Source organism: Babylonia areolata, chromosome 21, assembly GCF_041734735.1.
Source record: "Babylonia areolata isolate BAREFJ2019XMU chromosome 21, ASM4173473v1, whole genome shotgun sequence".
NCBI classification, from domain to species: domain Eukaryota; kingdom Metazoa; phylum Mollusca; class Gastropoda; order Neogastropoda; family Buccinidae; genus Babylonia; species Babylonia areolata.
In genome coordinates this window covers 26,929,672-26,952,381 of record NC_134896.1, presented here as the reverse complement: position 1 = coordinate 26,952,381, position 22,710 = coordinate 26,929,672, and the positions used below count along the sequence as shown (strand labels likewise).

The 22,710-nt window shown below is 39.7% G+C and overlaps 1 protein-coding gene across 2 annotated transcripts in view; it reads right to left on the bottom strand.

The window, feature by feature from the left end:
• The window catches only part of LOC143296696 (delta(14)-sterol reductase TM7SF2-like), a 33,360-nt gene extending 12,132 nt beyond the window's left edge, over window positions 1-21,228 (bottom strand). Inside the window, exons 1-10 of one of the 2 annotated variants that reach the window (XM_076608738.1) lie at window positions 21,165-21,228; window positions 19,739-19,781; window positions 16,826-17,059; window positions 13,900-14,085; window positions 6,073-6,259; window positions 4,704-4,898; window positions 4,154-4,377; window positions 3,588-3,756; window positions 1,700-1,780; window positions 1,028-1,150 (exon numbers count right to left, since the gene is read on the bottom strand). In XM_076608738.1, coding sequence (XP_076464853.1) covers window positions 1,028-1,150; window positions 1,700-1,780; window positions 3,588-3,756; window positions 4,154-4,377; window positions 4,704-4,898; window positions 6,073-6,259; window positions 13,900-14,085; window positions 16,826-17,059; window positions 19,739-19,756 — 1,417 coding nt within the window. In that variant the 5' untranslated portion in view covers window positions 19,757-19,781; window positions 21,165-21,228. Of the gene's footprint in view, window positions 1-1,027; window positions 1,151-1,699; window positions 1,781-3,587; window positions 3,757-4,153; window positions 4,378-4,703; window positions 4,899-6,072; window positions 6,260-13,899; window positions 14,086-16,825; window positions 17,060-18,560; window positions 18,697-19,738; window positions 19,782-21,164 lie in introns of those variants that run through there. The other variant, XM_076608739.1, reaches the window with a different exon arrangement.
• Between the last annotated feature and the right edge of the window lie 1,482 nt (window positions 21,229-22,710).

Here is a 22,710-nt window from a genome sequence, read left to right as displayed (position 1 = left end):
CCCAGATTCTGTCAGTGTTACAGCTTCCAAATATCCAGAACAAACCAAAATTGTCAGGAACACTACATCACAATTCTGCATCTGGATGTACTATTTCTTGTAGCTCTGAGCTCATCATGTGCTGTTTTGCCAAAGGTTGTGTTGGGCACAAATCTGGTCGGCCACTGCTCAGTCTTTTCAGCAGTTTTCACACAGATTCCTCATTGTCACAATGGTGATTTTCTGATTCATTTCATGGCTGTTCTGAAATTCCAACACTCACAGAATGCTGGCACATGCACGTCAAAGCTGCCACTGAGATCATCTGAAGAAATAATTGCATGCAATTTTTTTCTCTTGAAACGGCCACTTATTTTCATGAAAGAGCAACGATTTTGTTGGTTTTCCAGAAAAACACACTCCAACAATCAGGACAGCAGGCATGTCTACGCTAGGAAAGTATTGCACAATGGGGAAGAGAAAACAGCACTGACCACAGGGCGCCACACATTCACATACACGCCCTCTTAACCCTTTGAGTCCTGACCACCGCTTTACTGGTGATAGAGAAAAATGACATAATGCCTAGCCACCGGTTGTAGTACCAACATGGCCACGCCTTTTCACTGTATTTTGTGCATGTGCTTTGGATAAAAAAGATCGATTTCAATATAAGTCAACCAATAGCAAAACACAAGTGTTTACGCACTGCTCAACCGGTGGCTAGGCATTATGTCATTTTCCTCTACCACCGGTAAAGTGAAGTGGTGGTCAGGGCACTCTTTTTATATCTGCCGTGACACATTAAATACCAATTATTTGCAAATTTTGGCTCTGGAGCTCAGGCGGAAGGGTTAAAATTGCTCAGGAACTCAGGGCTCAAAGGATTAAGAACCGAAGTTTAGCCCACTGGGAAAGCAGTGAACAAGGGACAGAGATGAGAGCACTGACCACAGTGCACCACACATGCATAAAAACATACATGCACACTGTTAGAAACAAAGTCATGCCCTCTGGGAAAGGAGTGAAAACCAGGCAGAGCACTGACCACAGGGCAGGGACCAGGCCAGGGCCATCATCAGATCCCCCAGGTAGTTGGGCTTACGACACAGGCCCCACCACCCAGACACCAGTAGTCTCTTGCCACTCGGGGTGGGGATCGTCTCCAGATCTGCACACACACAGCAAGGGGATTCGTATCCACACATCTGTCACAAGCAAACTGTTGTCATGATTAGGAGAGCTTGTCTGCAATGTACCCTTGGGAATCCAGGGAGAAACAACCAGAGACTTAGATCCTCTGATTATAAGTAAGGGGGTGTGAGAGCCAGGGTATCAAAACAAACATGTACACACACATACCAATATGCAAAAGCCGTTTCTCAGGGAAGGGTCTTCCTCATTTTCTTTCCTAGTTTTGCCAAAGAGCCAATTGGATATCAGAAAACGTTTTTCCCAAATACAATCTGAATGAATGCTATAATTTGGAATACAAATTGTCTCAAATTAAAATCAAAAACATGTTCATATGAAAATACCTGCATATTCATTACAAATATAAATCAATTAAAAGAACAAAAACAGGTTATAAAAATATACTGAAAAATCCAGTAAAAACTTTAACTCATATGAAATAGGCTAGAACAGACACTGGGAAAGAAAACCAATTTTTGTCATCAAAAGAAAGACTCTCTATGAGTGCATACCAACAGATACTCACGTGCCAGCTTTTGGTTGAAAGGGTCTTTCCTGAACTCATTCTTCTGAGAGTTGGAACTGCGGAAGATGAAGTAGCCAATCACTGCACAGGGAGGGGAAAAAAGTCAATTACAATTGTATGGGTATTTTTTTTAATCAACAATATATCAAATATTTAAACAATTTACATGTTAAAGAATTACTATCAAATTATAAGCACACATTTGTCTTTTGTTAATAAGAAAACAATTTCACAACTATTCAGAATGTGAGTGAGAGAGAGAGAGAGAGAGAGTGCGTGTGTGTGTGTGTGTTTGCTAGGCATTGCTGAGCTTTCCAAGTTCACAGCTCAAAAATGACAGCTCACTTAGAAATGACAGAATCTGGGCCACCAATATCTAAGCTTAATCAGGCAATTGTATAGTCTTCTGCCCTTTTTTTTTCTTCTTATAATTATATTCCTGCTGTTTTGCAATGAACTCTGTGCAGACATAAACTAGAATTTATCTAACATGAACTGGAAGTATTTTCAACTCAAATTCATTCTCTCCGATCAATCAACACAGTAAAAACCTAACATCTTATAAATATTTTTAGCGTTAAAGCACTGTCAGCCCTAAGGTTCACAAGCACAGCAGATTCAATCCTCTCCACACTGCCATTTATACCGACAACAGAGTTAAAGCTGAAGTGGATGACAACTGGAAAGTCTGACCGGAAACTGACAAGAGGTTACATGAACTGTGCTCGGCATAATGCAATGCTGTAATGCTAGTTCATGTATACGCAAGCATTGCTGGCCAATAAAACTTAACATTTCCATTCACATTTCTACTGACTCAGCTGAAGTGAACTTCATTGTTGGGCTTTGACTCCCTCTTTCACTTGTATACATGTATGAGAAGGCTTTTAGATCCATAACCATTTTGACCCTGCCATAGAGGCAGCCAAAGAAAAAATAAGACTAACTCTACTTTCAAAAGAGCTGGGGAAGTTTGTTTTTTTTCCTTCTTTTTGGGGGGAAAGCCCAAAACGAAATTTTCTATCTAAAATTACGTTTAAATAACATACTTACCATGACCCAACTAGTGCAGACTCCGGCAGGGGTCTGACATTCCTGCCTGTGCAAACTACTATCCGCATATGCGGAGAAAACGAAACTACGGCCGATAACCTCCCCTTTGTCCTGCTGGCTAGCGCCCTCTTTTTCCGGCAGCCATTATGACTCCTGTCCTGTGCTCTCCATACGGCTAAGTTTTTTCGTATTTTCTGTCTGTCTGTCGATTCTCTGGCGTTCTTGTTTTTTGTCAAATTTTGTCTCATTTTTAAACGTTGCGAGTGCCAGAAATGCATCAAGTGATATGTTTTTCACTCCATAAAGAAACACGTACGTTATGAAGGCAGTTGGGGAACAGCAGGGAGAACATCTGCATTAGTGGTCTTTGCATACGACCATTTTGACAAACTTCTGCATTAACTCCTCATATACAAACTACAACAACCCCTCTGGTCCTCAGAGGAAATCATCTTAAAAGTACCCAAAACTGCTGTCTTTCAGCAACCACAGTTTTTAGTTTTTGTGCTCCCGTTGTCTAGTATTTGCTGCCTGTTGGGTCTTCAGCACCAACCTACACTCCCTCTGTTAAAAATCCCAGCTAAAACCTCACCTGGTCTGTGGTGTCATTTGTGATGTTTGTTTGTTTTTTTCACGGTTATTTTGAATTGTTTTTCTGCTCATGGGTGCACATGTGCATGGTTGAGTATGGTTAAGTCATTTTCAGGCCAGGCTGCAGGTGAATGAGTTATTGTCAGCACACTGAGTCTAAATTAACTTGGAGAAATGCGCTATACAAACACTATTCATTAATATCATGGGAGGAAGGCCAAGAGAAGTAGAAACAGGTGCTGACCGTTGAGCACGGCGATGGGGGCTAGGCAGTACCAGGGCAGGGACATCTTGCTCTCCAGCAGGAAGCGGGGCTGCAGGCAGTACAGGAACGGCACCCAGGCCAGGTCCCCAAAGGCCAGCATGAACCCAAACCCATCATGCACAATGTCCATCGTCGTCAGAATGGCATCCTACACACACACAAACATAATTTTAAAATCTTGTTCTGTTTCACAAGACCATTCATAATCCAACATGAAGTCTATCTTATCTTTGCAGCCTGAAATTCTAGGAAAATTGGACATTCAGATACATCCTTCAACACACTGTAGTGTTAGTATAGTTTACTATACACTACCGCAGCTGCAATGTGCAGAATTCAGTATGAAACAAAGTGCAGCGAAGTGATTGTGTTGTGTTTCTAATGAGAATTTCGCCAACCTTTGATTCAAGGGAGGTAACTTTCAGTCACCACAACACACATACACACAGAGTAACATTCTCTTTCTCTTACACAAACCTTACACACAAACACACACAGAGACCTGATAACTGATCTAACATCTAACCCAGGCCACAGCCTCTCACCTCAAACCAGAGAGCATCAGCCACGTAGATGAACTGGAAGACACAGACCATGGTCATGGCCGGGGGCAAGGAGCCGCCCTGCTGATAAGCCTCCAACAGCATGGCGACGTTCAGCATCACCCAGCCTATCAGCCCGGGGCGCAGCTCACAGAAAAACTTCAGATCCAGGGGCCCTATACGAGGGTTCAGCTCATGGCCCATGAAGAAATCATAGATGACATTTCCTGTGGACACAAAGATATGGCAACTGTTGTGAATAGTGGTGGCTTGAGGAGGGGAGTGGGATTGCATATTTCAGACCTCAAAGATTAATTTGTATGGGGAATGAGGTGGAATCACATTAAAACGGGAATAAATTGATACACATTTTTAAAGCCAACTTATGAAGAGAGCAACGCAAACATCAATCAAATTTGTGACACAAGTCAAATATTTCCATTGTAGAAAAAAAAAGATGGTCAAAAATAAAAACATGGCCTTCAAGCCCTGCCTAAAAGTTTCCCCCACAAGATCTCCAAGATAAATGAGCCAGCCATTATCCAAGGCCTACCTGAATTCCCTGGCACCGAGAGTTTGCTTGGGGGCACGAAGCGGGACTTGATGTAGAGGAAGAGACTGAGCATGAAGCTGAAGACCACAGCAGCTGTCATCACCTTGAAGAACTTCTTGTAGATCACCGTCACTGGCAGCTTGAAGTAGAAACCCCCACACATCGCCAGCAAACTGATAACCAGTGCCAGGAAGCCTGTTGGCAGAAAAGGTCTCTTATCATTTTTCTATGTAGATTATTATTTCTGTTTGAAGCAGAACACTCCACCTTACAATATTGCTATCAATAGTTTTTTTCTGGTGTTTTTAAATGTATTTATCTGCCAGTGTCTGGGCTTTTGCACATCCCTGATTCAAGCTGACAAAGATGAGTGGTAGGCAAGCTCAGCATTGAACTCAAAGCACAAAAAAGATTACAACACCATTTAATATGCTGCATTATATATTTGTATTTCTTTTTATCACAATCGATTTCTCTGTGTGAAATTCGGGCTGCTCTCCCCAGGAAGAGCGCGTCATTATACTACAGCGCCACCCATTTTTTTTCTTTTTTTTCCTGTGCAGTTTTTTTTTTTTAATTTGTTTTTCCTATCGAAGTGGATTTTTCTACAGAATTTTGCCAGGAACAACCCTTTTGTTGCTGTGGGTTCTTTTACGTGCACTAAGTGCATGCTGCACACGGGACCTCGGTTTATCGTCTCATCCGAATGACTAGCGTCCAGACCACCACTTAAGGTCTAGTGGAGGGGGAGAAAATATTGGTGGCTGAGCTGTGATTTGAATCAGCGTGCTCAGATTCTCTCGCTTCCTAGGGGGACGTGATACCTCTAGGCCATCACTCCACTATATATTTTCACAAGTCAAACAGAACTACTAATGGCTTTGAAGAACTTTGAGCTAATCTCTAAAGATGGGTTAAGATGGATGTGTGACTAATGTGTAAAACTGCGTCTCAGTGACCTGTGGTTTGAATCCAAGCAGTCCCATCTGTCCAGACCTACTAGTGCTTTAATCCCCTTCATGAACTGTCTTCATTCTGATCTATGTTCAAGATTACCATAAAAATATTTCATGTCTTCAGAACACAAGATATCCAGACTACTACATCTCTGTATCCTTTAGCACAGCAAAACATCAAAGATTTCAATGAAAGCCAGGGAAATGCTTCCAGACCCTTCCACAACAAGAGCAATGCTGAACTTTCCTAATCCGAACAAAACTCAACAAAAGGATGCCAATACGAAAAAAAAAAAGAAAAAGAAAAAAAAAGAGCACTGAAATATCCTTTCGTGCAGAACTTTTTAAATGAAAAGAAAGCCAATACAACATGCAAGTGAGCAACCAGAATCTGTGAATTTGTGGCCACTGACCATTGAGGCGGTATTTGAGACGCTGCCCAGACTTGAGCGGCTGACCCTCCACGACACGACCCAGGGGCAGGAGGGCGAGGAGAGCCTGGAAGACGAACCATCCCAGGAAGATGAAGGTGGCCTCCATGTCCACCAGCATGGAGATGCTTTTGGGCAGGGTGGGCACCTCAAGGATGGTGCACTTGCCCTGCGGAAACACACACACACAACAACTGAAATCAGCAAATATCTAATGTGTGGGAGTGCATGCTTTTTATATACACCCTGAGACTGAGAAGGGAATCTATACAATACACCAAATGATTACAGTCACACATACACATACAGTTTGTCACTTGCAACTGAAATCCACAAATATATACTTAGGTAGAAGGTAGATGCACACAGTTTTTAGGTACATCATGAGATCCGAGAGTGAAGACCCCAGGGGATAGAGCATACACCAATTGATTCAAGTCACACACACACAAACACAAAAGTGAAGTCAAAGCTTTGATATGGAAGAAAGGGAAAGTTGTGACTTGTCTTGTCCAAGGAATAATTCCAAATATCAAAATCAAGTAAAAGTTTTTTGTTTTGTTTTTTAGGTCTTTTGTATATTTGATTCATCATTTAGCTGAATGATTCTTATACTTGTATCTTTTTTTTTAATTTTTTAATTCTGTTTAAAAATCAAAATGAAACAAACTGGAAGAAATCAAGCCCAGCAATATTAATTGGCACTGTAACTTTTACACAATGTCTGTCAATGTCTGGAGTGCCGGTCTGAAAGCACCTTTCATTTTAGTTTTACTGTGTATAATGTATTTCAAGGATCACTCAGCCCCAAAAGGAGATTTTGCTTTCCTCTGTTCACTTATGTAAGATTGTAACTCTGCAACATAGGGAGCTTGATTCAAACTCCTTATTTAGTGACATATACTTACCACGTCAAACTGATGCATTTGACTTTGAAATGGTAAAATATATGACACCAAATTGAGGAGTTTGAATTATACACCCTGCTTGGTGATATATACTTACCATGTCAAACTCAAATGCGTTAGTCTGACATGGTACAGTATACAACACCAAATCTAAAGTAACAGGTCTTTACTTAGTGGTTAGAGATAGGTTAACCTTTACATCAAATGCATCAATCTAAAAAAGGTGGCATGGGTGGGGAGAAGGGATGGGAAGGGAGCAGCTGACTGTGCTTGTGCAAGTGTTACAATCATTTACAGGCTGCTCTGATGATAAGACATTGGAATGTTACCTCAGTCTGACGTGCTGTTTCACCAACCTGTACAAGTATCTGACAGGGATAACTTGGTCATCACTGGCAACATTTCAGTCACTATACAATTCACTGACCAGTTTAACCAAAGGATCAGCATTAAGGCTATGCGTTAAAACCTGAATAACCAGTGTCACTCTTTTTCCTCTTTCTGTCTCCCTCTGATCTTTCTCCCATCCGCCACCTCCTGCCTGTTTATTTTTCTCTTCTAATTTCTTAGTTCTCCCACCAACTCTTTACCTTTTCCCAATGTCCATGTTGTCTCACATTTTCAAGGGGTTCATCTCATCCTCCACATGTTGAAAGGGGGTTTTGTGGGTGGGTGGGGGGTGGGGGGGGGGGGGGGAACATATTCTCATTACTGAAGTAATGTCATGTGTGTTTCCCAGTTGTTTCAAAAGTTCAACTTTACCCATTATAGAAATCACATAAAAAGACATCAGTGTTTGTTTTTTCCCTGTTGTTTGGTTTGCCCGTACCTACGTTGCAATGTATCCCATTTTATACACATAAAACTTTTCATTGAATGTTACCTCAGTCTGGTGTGCTGTTTCACCAACGGCAACCTGCTACAGTGTCTGACAGGAATAACTTGGTCATCACTAGCAACATTTCTGTTTCAATCATAAATTCATTAACTTGTTTAATTTCAAAATGACCAAGTATTTGAACATTAAGTGCAAATCAACTAGCAACACAAGTCTCTTTTCCTCTCTATTCTTATGCTAATTTCTTTCAATTTCAAGCAACTTTAAAAAACAACAACAGGGGAATCACTCTCCCCTGTCCATCTGTGTGTATGTTTATGGGGACAAAGGGGTGAAATCCTCACTTGAAACTTTACAAACTGCTGCCACAGTGATGTTGTTCAGGGGATTTTATAGCCCATCTTTCACAAAAGAACACTAATCTGTTGTTGTCTGGCTTGGGTTTTATCTGTCTGCACAAACGTATGTGTGTAATCATGTCTAGAGCATGTATGCACCACTTATTTCATGAAACTTTCGAATGTTACCTCAGTCTGACGTGCTGTTTCACCAACCTGTGCAGGCATCTGACAGGGATAACTTGGTCATCACTGGCAACATTTCAGTCACTAACAACTCACTGTCCAGTTTAACTCTTTTTTTTTTCTTTTCTTTTTTTAAGATCAGAATCAAGGCTAAGCACTTAAGGCAAAAAATAAAAACACCCAAGCGACATTTAAAGTTGTTGTTTTTTTGTTTTTTGTTTTTTTTAATTATGATATTGCTTCAAATAAAAATCGTGTATGAGAGTTGTTTTTATTGATTGGCCACACTTCAATTATGCTTGATGGCATGCAGAGGCATAAAATCCCAATCACCATAAAATAATGACATCTTTTTTCCACCGTCTCACTTTTCACCCAACTGTCCATCTACAAACCGGTCTCTTCTCTCCTGCACTTGGTCCGTCTACCCATTTCATTTTTGTGTCGTCTTTGTGATCTCATAGTCATACTCTAGGAGTTTTACACCCTCTTCCTCTACACATACAGGTGAACAGAGAAAAACAATCTCCCACTGTCCATCAATGTGCTCCTTGACAGACATTTAACAGTGCAAAAAGGACAGATCCTTATTCTTCAGACTTGCTGACAGACGTATTCATTTTGTGGAAATACTTGTGCTAATCTTATTAGAAGACATGCTTTACACAACTGCATCAGATTTCCTACTTTTGGGGCTTGGTTTCATGTGCATTAGCGTGTGCATATGTTTATGCACATGCACCATTTTGTCATGAAGCTTCTGAATGCTGTTACCTCAGTCTGACATGCTGTTTCACCAACCTGTGCAGGTATCTGACAGGGATAACTCGGTCATCACTGGCAACATTTCAGTCACTAACAACTCACTGTCGAGTTTAACACACAAAAAAGATCAAAATCAAGGTTAAGCACTTAAGGCAAGAACATGAAGCAAAGTACTATTTTTTTCAATATCATATTGTTCAAACAAAGAATGGATTGGAGTTTGTTTTTTTTATTGACTGGCCACACTTCAATAATGCTAGAAAGCATACAGAGGCATAACATCCTGATCATCATATGAAAGTGACATCTTTTGTCCACCCTCCGTCTCGCTCTTCTCCCAACTGTCCATCCACACACCTCTTTTCTCCTACACTTTGTCCATCTACCCATTTCATTTATGTGCTGTACGAGGTATCAAATTCTAGGAGATTTACACCCTATTCCTCTACACATACAGGTGAACAGAGAAAAACAATCTCCCAGTCTATCAATGTGCTCCTTGACAGACATTTAACATTTAACAGATCCTTTTATTCTTCAGACTTATTGACAGAAGTATTTATTTTGTGGAAATACTTGTGCTAATCTCATAAGGAGACATGTTTTACACAACCAAATCAATTTCCAACTTTGGGGGGTCAGTTTTATGTGCATTTGCATGTGCAGATGTTTATGCACATGCACCATTTTATCATGAAGCTTCTGAATGTTGTTACCTCAGTCTGACGTGCTGTTTCAACAATCTGTACAGGTATCTGACAGGGATAACTTGGTCATCACTGGTAACATTTCAGTCACTAACAACTCATCCAGTTAAACAAAAAACAGATGAAAATCAAGGCAAAGCACTTATGGTAAGAAAAATTACCTAAGCAACATGAAGTGATAGACATTTTTTTTTTTTTTCAATATCATATTGCTTCAAACAAAGAATGGATTGGAGTTTGTTTTTTGTTTTTTTATTGACTGGCCACACTTCAATAATGCTAGAAAGCATGCAGAGGCATAACATCCTGATCATCAAATGAAAGCGATATCTTTTTACCTCGCTCTTCTCCCAACTGTCCATCTACATATGTTTCTTTTCTCCTGCACTTTGTCCATCTACCCATTTCTTTTTTGTGCTTATGTGAGGTCTCAAACTCTTAGGAGATATACACCCTCTTCCTCTACACATACATATGAACAGAGAAAAACAATCTCCCACTGTCCATCCATGTACTCCTTGACAGACATTTAAGTTTAACAGAGTAAAGAACAGATCCTTTTATTCTCCAGACTTGCGGGTAGAGTATTCATAATCTCATTTGAAGACCTGGTTTAAACAACTGCATCAGATTTCCTACATTTGGGGCTTGGGTTTATGAGCATTTTCGTGTGCAGATGTTTATTCACTTATGCCATTTTTGTCATGAAGCTTCTGAATCAGTGAATGTTACCTCAGTCTGACGTGCTGTTTCACCAACCTGTGCAGGTATCTGACAGGGATAACTTGGTCATCACTGGCAACACTTCACTAACAACTCACTGTCCAATCTAATTAATTATTATTCTTTTTTATTTTATTTTTTTAAAGATCAGAATCAAGGCTAAGCACTAGTGAAGGCAAGAAAAATTACTGAAGCAACATGATGTGATAAACTCTATTTTTTTCCATTTATGATATTGCTTCAAAAAAAGAATATGTTGGAGAGTTACTGTTTATATTGATTGGCCACACTTCAATAATGCTACAAGTCCTTCAGAGGCATAACATCCTGATCATCATATGAAAGTGACATATTTTTTACACCCTCCGTCTGGCTCTTCTCCCAACTGTCCATCCACACATCTCTCTCTTCTCTCTTGCACTTTGTCCATCTACCCATTTCATTCATCTACCCATTTCATTTTTGTGCTGTCTGAGGTCTCAAACTCAAGGAGTTTTACACCGTCTTCCTCTACACATACAGACCAACAGAGAAAAACAATCTCCCACATTCCATCCATGTACTCCTTAAAGGAAATTTTCTATCTAAAATTACGTTTAAATAACATACTTACCGTGACCCAACTAGTGCAGACTCCGGCAGGGGTCTGACATTCCTGCCTGTGCAAACTACTATCCGCATATGCGGAGAAAACGAAAGTACTACGGCCAGTAACCTCCCAGAAGTAGGAAGAGAAAAGAACAGATCCTTTTATTCACCAGACTTGCGGACAGAGTATTCATAATCTCATTTGAAGACATGCTTTTTACAGCTGCATCAGATTTCCTACATCTGGGGCTCAGTTTTATGTGCATTTTCGTGTGCAGAAGTTTATGCACTTATGCCATTTTTGTCATGAAGCTTCTGAATGTTACCTCAGTCTGACGTGCTGTTTCACCAACCTGTGCAGGTATCTGACAGGGATAACTTGGGTCATCACTGGCAACATGTCAGTCACTAACAACTCACTGTACAATTTATTAGTTAATCTTTTTTTTTTTTTTTTGGAAGATCAGAATCAAGGCTAAGCACTAAAGGCAAGAAAAATAACCTAAGCAACATGAAGTGATATACTTTTTTCTTCCCAATTATGATATTGCTTCAAAAAAAGAATATGTTGAAGAGTTACTGTTTAGTGTTTATACTGATTGACCACAATTCAATAATGCTACAAGGCCTTCAGAAGCATAACATCCTGATCATCATATGAAAGTGACGTATTTTTTACACCCATCATCTCTCTCTTCTCCCAACTGTCCATCCACACATCTCTCTCTTCTCTCTTGCACTTTGTCCATCTATCCATTTCATTTTTGTGCTGTCTGTGAGGTCTCATACTCCAGGAGATTTACACCCTCTTCCTCTACACATACAGGTGAACAGAGAAAAAAACAATCTCCCACTGTCCATCAATGTACTCCTTAACAGACAGTTAACAGTGTAAAAGAACAGATCCTTTTATTCTCCAGAGTTGCTGACAGACATATTCATTTTGTGGAAATACTTGTGCTGATCTTACTGGGAGACATGCTTTACACATCTGCATCAAATTTCCCACTTTTTGGGCTTGATTTTATGTGCATTTGTGTGTGCAGATGTTTATGCACATTCATCATTTTTGTCTTGAAGCTTCTGAATGTTGTTACCTCAGTCTGACGTGCTGTTTCACCAACCTGTGCAGGTATCTGACAGGGATAACTTGGTCATCACTGGCAACATTTCAGTCACTAACAGTTCACCAGTTCAATGAAGTGATCTCTCTTAATCAACAAGGGCACAACACATTGAGACACCATTTTTACAACTTCATATGTAATCGGGCTTTCCTGAGGTGGGGAAAAAAACACCTAAACAACATAAAATACTTCAGCACTGTAACAGTTTTGAAGAAAGAATACATGCCTGCACACATGAAAAATGTTCATTATCATGTCAGAGTGACATCTTTTTCCTCACTTTGTCTCAGTTTTTCTGAACTGTCCATCCATATATTTTTCTCATTTCTGTCTCATGTCTCTTTCTCTCCTTTTACCCCTTTCCCTCCACAAATGTAAAGACACAGGTGGACGTGGGAAAACAATCTCTCACTGTCAAAAAAAAAAGAAAAGGGGGAAAAAAGTGCTCCTTAGAACAGAATTCACATTGTAAAATAGGTCTTGAGGAAATGAAAATCAGATTTTGTGAACAGATTCGCAGTTTGTAGAAATAATTGTGCTAATCTTGTCAAAATACATAACTTTCTCACAGAAAATGCTAACATTCATAACTTATTTTTTTGTGCTTGGTTTTGTGTGTATTTGTACCTACATTTGCATGTATACATGGTTCAAAAATACATATGCCGTCTAGCTTGAAGCTTTGTAATGTTACCTCAGTCTGACGTGCTGTTTCACCAACCTGTACAGGTATCTGACAGGGATAACTTGGTCATCACTGGCAACATTTCAGTCACTAACAATTCACCAATTTAATGAACCAAAGGCACAACACAGAGAAACAACATTTTCATAACTTCATATGGAGTCAGACTTTTGAAAGGTGAGAAAAATCACCTAAACAACATAAAATACTTCAGCAGTGAAACTGTTTTGAAGAAAGAATACAGGCCCGCACACGCAAAAAAATGTTCACTATCACGTAACAGTGACATCTCTTTTTTCCTCACTTATGTCTCGGTTTTCTTTCTGAACTGTCCATCCACATATTTTTCAGTCTTTTTCACTCTGTCCCTCCATCTCTCACTGTCCCTCCAAAAAAGGGAAAAAGAATAGGTCTTGAGGAAATGGAAATCAGATTTTGTCAACAGATCCACAATTTGTAGAAATAATTGTGCTAATCTTGTCAAAAAACATTCCTTTCCCTGAGAAATTGCCAACATGCAGTTTGTTTTTTTCTTATTTCTTTTTTTGTATACTTGGTTTTGTGTGTATTTTGTGCTTACACGTATGTATATGTGGTTTAAAGAGACCTATGCCATCTAGCTTGAAGCTTTGAAATGTTACCTCAGTCTGACGTGCTGTTTCACCAACCTGTACAGGTATCTGACAGGGATAACTTGGTCATCACTGGCAACATCATATCAGCCACGAAAAACTCACCAACCAGTTAAATGAAAGATACAGAAAAATGTCTCAGGATAAAACTAGCCACACCCTGTTTGCAGTTTTATACAAAACTCCAAACACCAAAACATGAAAAAAGAAATTGTGATAATCGTTAAACGTTTTAACTAAGATTGATGGAATTGGGGTAACTAGTGTCTCTGTAATGGGTATTAAAAATAACTTGTGCTGTTGGTCACTTACCTTCCTGCAGGCCAAGTTGACCAGGTAGACAGTGGCAGGCAGCAAAAAGATCATGAAGAATGCCCCAATAGGGCCACCAAACTCGTAGTGAGTGGTACGTGGCACAGGTTTCTCCTTGTCCGCTCCAACCATGTTTGTCTTGGCCTCCATGGTGATCTTCTCCACCGTTTTACTTGACTCTTGTTTCTGCACACGCAGAGCAAATGTTTACCAATTCATGCTGACCTTTTTCATTTGTTATGGAAAATCCAAAGTTTGCACCATCATATCAAAGCATTGCAAGTGCCCCTGTGTATGCATGTATGCTCACATCTAAATCTGTTTACAATGACTAATTTCAGATTTGAACAATACCAAGGTATATATCAGGGCTTGACATTAACTGTTTTTCCCACTTGCCCAGCCAGGCAAGTCACTGGAAAATTCACTTGCCCGGACAGAATTTGCACTTGCCCAACTCTCAGAAACTTACATGCATCACCAATTGCTCACATGCGCACGCACACACACACACACACACACACAAAGTAGTCAAACCCTTTTCTTTAACTAATGTTTGTTTTGTTGTGTTTCACCAAAGATAACTGTTGTTTTGAACAGCCAAAACAAGTTTTATCTGTCTCACTTGACAATAAGAGCGGACCGGGCAAGAAGGGGCGTCTTTTCACTGTTAGCCGCGCGAAATTTGGCCAGGCAGAGCAAACCGATAGGCCTAGTTTGCATCAGTTTGACATGGTACAGTATATGACACCAAACACTGCCTTAGGTATGTTTTTGTGGTTGACTGTCAGCCACAGAAATTATTTCTTTTTTTAACCTCCACTGCAAACAGCAACATGCAGAGTTAAAAAGCAAATCCATCATTTGCACTGTGAGACAAACAATGTCAGGATTTGACAGATCCAAGTACAATTCTGTTAGATGGGGTCAACAGTTACTGTTTCTCACTTGCCTGGTATGGCAACTCTGTTAAAAATTCACTTGCCTGGATGGCCACACCAGGATGGGTTTCAGTTGTTCTCACCTGGCATCAGATACACAGAGAGAGAGTGTGTGTGTGTGTGAGTGGAAGGGGATGGTGAAGGGTCACAGTTCCAGAGAGGGAATGTGGTACAGCTGTTTTATCTACATGGAGGCAACCTCCATAGCAACGGAGCTTTCCACAATGTCTTTTGATATGTGTTAATCCCCTCAGCAAAACTGGACTTTGACCCCTACCCTGCCTCCATCATTTCTGCTATTTACAGTCTGACCATGTGAAAGTGGAGGGGGGATGAAGGGGGTGGGGGTAAGGGTAAGCAAGTCTATGATATGGGAGGTGGTGTCTAGAGGAGGGGACAAAGAGAAAGTTTGGGGTAAGGGGGGTGAAGGAATGAGAAGGGGGGAGGATTGTGGAGGTCATGTCTGTGTTGACTTTAAGTTATGATTGTACAGAATGGCTGTTTCCTTTTTGATTAACCAACTTGACCTTAACACTGAGATGAGGGAGAGAGTAAGAGAGACAGAGAGAAAAAGACTAAATGAGACAGAAAGGCAGACAAATCACTGTCAAAGAAATGGAGGGTAGGGTGGTGAAGGGACAGCGCAGCAGTGATTTTGACAACCTTGCCAGTGGAGGGGTGAGGTGTAGGTGGAGGAAGAGTTAGGCTGATCACTTGTCACAGTCAGACTCAAAACATCTGTTCAGGAAATGTGTCAGATGATTGGTATCGGAAGCTTGATGGATATTTTTAAAAACAAAACATACTTGTCTTGGAAAATACTTGCCCGACATGATGATCTACTTGCCCCATCAGTTGGGCAACCGTTAATGTCAAGCCCTATCATATATATATATATATATATATATATATATATATATATATATATATATATACTTGTATGGCAAGACAGTGGGAAAAAACAAATAGTAGAGAGAAAGAGTATGGAGGAAAGAAAAGTTACACATATTCATACCAGCCAGTCATTTAACATCATTCTAACCCAACACAGATTAAAATTAAACACACACACATATATATAATTACAATTACTGACAGGTGGCAAGAGCAAAGACTGCGTGAGAAAAATAATAGACAAAAAAAAGTAGGGAGGAAAGAAAAGAATTTATAACAGCCATCCATGTAACATTATTCTAACCCAGCACAGATAAAAATTACACACAATCAAGCACACACTCACACACAATTACTGACAGATAGCAAGAGCAAAGAAGAAAAAGAGAGAGATAGGAAGATTATGATCTGCCAAAGTTAAAGACATTTCAACAGAAACAAATCATCAGTGTCTCCTTCAATATGTTCTGTCAATGCTCAGTTGCAGATTCAAATTTATCAGACCTCCATTGATCTTTCTACTGATCAAGAACAAAGTATACATTTCAAAATAAGTTTATTTCTGGATGGCCTGCAGCAGCTAAATTCCAGTCCATACATATATACAGGACATCAATGAAATTCAAAAAGAAATTAATCAAAAGGAAATAGTAGTTTGCACAGGATAGGAATGTCAGACCCCTGCCGGAGTCTGCGCTAGTTGGGTCACGGTTAAGTATGTGTAATTAAAAGGTGGTTTTCCATTTCTTTGTCATAAAAAAGTGAGACAAGATACAGTATCCACATACCAGTCAGTAAGAGACCAATAAACAGAGCATGGGACTAGGTACTTACTGATTGTTCAAGACAATAGTTCAAATCACCTCCCCCAACTGGTCCCCCAACAAGAATGTACTTTAAAATAATATTTTAAAACACTTTCTAGACTGAGCCAGTGTTTCTGATATCCTTTTTAAATTTTAAAAGAAACACAGTGGTCAAACAGACCTTTCAAGTCAAATGCAGTGAGATTCTTCAAGAGTTACAATGATTTTTATTCAGTAAAACACACACCAATAAAACCACAGACTAACACCCACACATACTCTTACCTCTTGAGCCACAATGTTAGCAATGCGCATGGACTGTCGCACAGGAGTGACTGAGGCCTTTTCCTGATTGGACACTTTAGAGCGGGTCTTGCGAGCAGGGGACGCAGACGCAGTGCGTGTCTGTGAAGAGGACCGAGTTTTCTTTTCTGTGGAGGCTGTTGATCTTCCTCTGCTGCGACTGCGACTACGACTGCGAGATGCAGATTTGCTGCGCTGTCTGGAGCGAGCTCGTGTCTGAAAAATAGTCATGTGAAACCTGAGTTTTCTTAAGGATGGGGGTACGTTTGTAAGATGGGGAGGCAAAAAGCAGAAGAGATGGAGAGTCAAGTCAGGAAAGAGGCGAGAGTAAGAGGGATGCAGCAGGTCCAGAATTTAAATGCTCAAGGTTATTGGGCGAGTTCAAGGCCTGAATATTTGTGGTCTTTTTTTTTTGTCTTTTTTTTTTCAAAGTAAAAAAAAAGAAGAAATTAAAAAGAGCCAGGGCCTCTTGCAACATGCATTCTTTATTGAAACCTTCTCCATAATTAATACTAAGCAATACTAAGCAACCCCACAAAAATCTGCCTTTTCTTTTCTTTTCTTTCTTTCTTTGTTTTTTTCTTCTTCTTTTTTTTTTAAGTAAGGCCTCATTTAGCTTTCCTTTGCTGAAGTGGCCATGTGTTAAATGGGATTTTTCTGTAATGTTAGTGAAGAGAAGAGTGGTTAGAACTTTATGTGCTTCTATAGTGAAGGTGGCAATGAATATGGCCAAACTATCATTATCAGCTTTTCTGCTGCAATAGGAAAGAACTGCTTTTTGTTTGTTCTGACACATACTCCACCACCTCACGGATTATTTCCTTTTAAGTATAATAGATATTAGGATGGACATATTTGTGGACTATAAAAAAAATAGTATAATAGGAAGTATTTGGATGGACTGATTAAAACTCAATAAAAGCACACAATGCATTTTGGCCAAAACCAGACTATGGACATGACATGAGAGTTACGTATGTGTGTGTGTGTGTGTGTGTGTGTGTGTATGAAAATGCACATGTCAAGGTGTGCATGAACATATGCATATATACAAGCATGTATTATGTATACAGTATGTCATCAGTGCCTCACTGCTTATGTATGTGTATGTGTAAATGCACACGTGTGTGTATCTGCAAGGTCATAGTGTTGTCACAAGCTGCTTCTTTTCATTCATCTTATCTGTGGTTCAGTCAGTGCCAAGGTAATCCTGGCACCATACAAAAATATACAATTGGTCTATCAGTGTTTCAATACACTAATTTTCATTAAGAAAATTGCTCATTTCCAACAGCATCCCATGACAAGTCTCATGAACTGATACAAAATCAAATAATATGAACTGAATGCATGATAAAGTTTTGAATAAGACCTAATGAACTGAACTATTACAAAACAATGAGCCCATATGAAATAGCACATACTGTAAGTCCTGTCTCTCAAGCTTTTAAACATGAATTTTAAGTTTTAAGACGGCTTCAATAATCAATTCACTGTGTAAACTATAACTGTAAATAAAAAATCCTTAACTGCACTAACACTTCAGAAGTTATATCAGTCACACCCCATATTTTAACAAAGTAAAAAAGTATATGTAATAAGACTTGTATCTGAAACTTTTACAAACCTGTCAACAATCAAGCACTTACATGAGTGTGTTGTGTGTTAGCAAATGAGACTTGTGGACAAACACTGGCTCCCAACAAAAAAGACTGACCTGCTATCACCAGTTAACAGACTTGAGATTTCCCCCCTTTTTTCTGAGCAACTAAAAATAAAGACAGCCCTGTGGACGGTAGCTGCAGGCAGCAGCGTGGCAACAGACTTTCAGCTTGTGTAATATTACATCTGAGTTACTGCCCCTCCTCTCCTTGTCCTCAGCTGAGGGCTCAGCTGACAGACCATGAGCCCACAACAACTGTGAAGCAGGTCAGGGTTGAAAGGTCATCTCTTTCAAAGCAGTCATTGATCTATAGTCTTGTTCACGCTTTAGTCAACTCTTCTGTTTTCTTTCAGGATTTTCCTGAACTGAGATAAATGTTACAACTAGTTACAAACCACTGTTGATCTTCATCTGATTTAGGTTCATTCATTCTGGTTATTTATTGATTTTTTTTTTTCCAGTCAGCATCACCAGCTATTATGACAAACTGATCAAGATGTCCATTACTGCTGCTGCGGTTGTACATACTTCCAGTAACTACAAATATTTTTTATGTCATGATTCATAAAGGATACCATTCACAAAAAATAATACAAAATTAAAAGGTCTTCTGAGAAAAAAAAAAGTGTCAACAAAGACCCCCACACTCCATGCCAAACCTACACTGATGGCTGTGTTCTTACATGCCTAGTTCTGCAACTAGAAGTTCTCCAACACTCTCTCACACACCTGACAAGCACATTGAATTAGTTTGCTTGTACCCATTCCAACTTATCAGAAATCCAATTATTCATGTAACAACAACACATCATCATCTACCTTATTTCAACTGCAACAGATCACATAAAAAGTAAGTGTTGGTCATGCCTAATACCCAATACTTGTCACCCCTGACTCAGCTTTTAGAATAATAAATTTATAAAATCTTGAGGCAATTTACTGACCAGACTGCATCATTCTTTAAAACAAAGTAGATGTTTCATTTTTTTTTTTTTTTAATCAGCATAAATCTTTAGCAATTTAAGTCAAAGTTGTGTGTCACAGTTATACTTCTGTTCAGGCTTTTTATAAAACAATGACAATAAAATACATGTCACCTTACAGCCTGTACTGGTTTAACATCCTTTCTTTGACCTTAAAACATGGAACGGATTCAGTGCCTGAAAAAATATCCCACAAAATTTGAAACAATCATTTCAATTTGAAAAAAATCAATCATGTAAAAATATTACCTTTTTGGGTGATGGCATGGCTATGTAATATCAGCCCAGATACCTGGAATAAAAAAACAACACAATTATATAAAACAAAATAACAACAAATTCACCACTCTAATTCTCAACAAAAACAGTCAACATCTTGTAAGCTTTTAGTTGTTGCTGCTTTTGCATCTTAAATGACAGTTTGCCTTTGATGTTTATCAGACAGAGGTGAAAAATTATTTCAGAAAAGTTTTTATCTAACACATACACATGTATACTGATAATCCATCTATTTTCACACAGAATGCTGCACTTCTCAATAAATGCATTTATACTACAATCATGGAAAATACTTTTAACCTTTCCTGTAAACGGTGGGTGAAAAATGGTCTACACCCTGTGCCCTGTAATTTTTTTTTTTTTTAATTAACTTCCATGAAATTCTATTACTTTGTCAACAAAGAATCATACTACACAACCACTCAAAATTGTACACCCACACCCATTTCTCTTCTCTAATTCTTTATCTTCTCCCTCCCCCCTCACACTGGTAAAATCCACTTCTTCCCTCTCTCTTCTGTGCCAGTACAATATTCTTATTTGTAATTTATGACTAAGTGTCTAAAAGAGGGAGAGAGTAAAACAGAAATTTGATCCAAGCTGAGAAGGTTGTCCTACATCATTTCGGACTATTAAATCATCCAACCTGAACTTTTGAACTTGAATCACGATATTCAAAAATAAATCTGAATTATTCATGACAAAACTATACCACCATTATATTTTGCAAACTGCAACTCAGTTTAAAAATCGAGAAGTATGTAATAAAACAGATTTTTGCTTCAGTTACAATGTTAACATGAGTGATGAATTCAGTGAAGTGTACAATATTTTGTTCAATTTATTGTTCAACCCGTGTTTCCATATTACACAATGATTAAAGACATCATCCGGTCATTACTCATGCCAACACCCAAACAATCTGGAACAAGGGACAGACAACCGGGTTGTGTTTATCAAAGAGTACACAACTCTTGCAAGTCTGTGCGGAAAAATGATTTCAGGCAAAGTGGGTCAGACTTGGTGGCTTGCAGACGCATTTTTTCCTGAGCTGTCAGCGACTGTAATTTATATCCACATTCTATACGTCTCTAAAAATTTGTGAAAAAGAGACGAAATAAAAATACTCCTTACGACAAAATATATTATGCTCAACAAGACTCACGCTGTAAACAAAGTCATGAGAGGGTTCACATGAACAACTCAACGCACGGCCACTTGTTTGTAATGGAGCAGATGGACACGGAAAACTGGGACACTGCTTGGAACCCACGCCAAGCTTATTTTAGAGGCAAAATGATTGCAACAATAGCTGATGCCGTGCCAATCCATTCTTCGGCATGTAAACAATCGATCAGTACTGAATAATACATAAAGCAATCTAAAATATTCTTACCTTGGAGTGAATTTTACGAGAAAACACTGTTTGGGGTACGCTGAGTGACGCTTGGCGGGCTGCGCTGCGATTGGTTGCTGTCTTGAGTTTACAGAGCCAAAGCATTTGATTGGATAAGACGTAACATGATTGGAGAACGGACTTATAGTCTGTTTCTAGAAAAGTGAACCGGAGTGTGGGAGTACGCGTGTGTGATGTGCGAGTGTGTGCAACGAGTGTGAGCAACGAGTGTGTGTATATATGTGTGTGTGTGTGTCCGTGTGTGCGCGTGCGCGAGTGTGTGTGTGTGTGTGTTTGCAACGAGTCAGTGTGTGTTTATGTGTGTCAGTGTGTGTCCAGTCAGTGTGCCGGTGTGTGTCAGTGTGTGTGTGTGTGTGTGTGTGTGTGTGTGTGTGTGTGTGTGTGTGTGTGTGACTGAATGTTCGTTCGTTCTTTAGTTTAATGTCTTCAGTTTCACTGCAAGTGATATTAGATGTGAATCAGAATAAGAATCAATTTTAATCAATTAAACCTTAACAAGATTAATACTGAAGACACGCATTCAAAGTTACATGCAACCACGCACTAAAAAACGTGACAACCCAAAATAATAGATAAATATTGAACAAGAGACTGAATCACTCCTGCACGCCGCTGTGGCGTTTTTGGCAGCACGATTACTGAATGTGAATGTGTGTGTGTGTGTGTGTGTGTGTGTGTGTGTGTGTGTGTGTGTGTGTGTGTAATACTTGGAACTGTGAAACTGAAGCGGGGTCTGGCGAGTTGGGATAATCCTGAGATTAGCGCAGTGTGTGTGCATCAGTATAACCTGCATCGTGTGTATCAGTGGAGGGTGCGGGGGGAGGAGGCGGGGGGAGGGGGTGTTGGAGAGTGAAAGAATAAAAGAAAGCGTAACAGAAACACAGACAGGCCGCTGACCGATGTCTTCTTGGACAAGTCAGTTATGGTTTGTGTAAACGCCCATATGGTCCAAAGGTATCACCGATCCTCTCACTTTCCCGATTCCACGTACCAAGCTTAGTACAGTGTGGCCCACGTGCCTTCTCTGTTTCTGGTCCACTCTCCTGGAACAAACCTCCACTTTCAGCGGTCCGTCAGCTGCCTACTTCCTCTTCTTTTAAGACTGCTCCGCTTAACTCATGGCCTCTTTTCTTCTTCCTAATAGTCCTCTCCACGATCCCTACTACTCCCACTGCATCAGTCCTGTACCTACTCGGTGTAGGAACCTGAGACTGATGTAAATATTTGTACATAACTCTTCTTTTTTCCCCATTTTCCCTCTCTTTTCACAGTTGTTTAGCCGTACAGCAGGTCTTGACTGTGTGTGTGTGTGTGTGTGTGTGTGTGTGTGTGTGTGTGTGTGTGTGTGAGACTGAGATGTGTGTGTGCGCGCGCGCGTTTCAGTGTACTTTTAGTGTGTGTGCTTGTGCTCATTACATGAATAGCCATGGACATGCATGTAGGTGTGTGGGTGGGTGGGTGCATACAGCAATAATTGTACATAATGCTTCTCAGTTTCTTGAATTAGTTGTGTTTAGAGCCATAT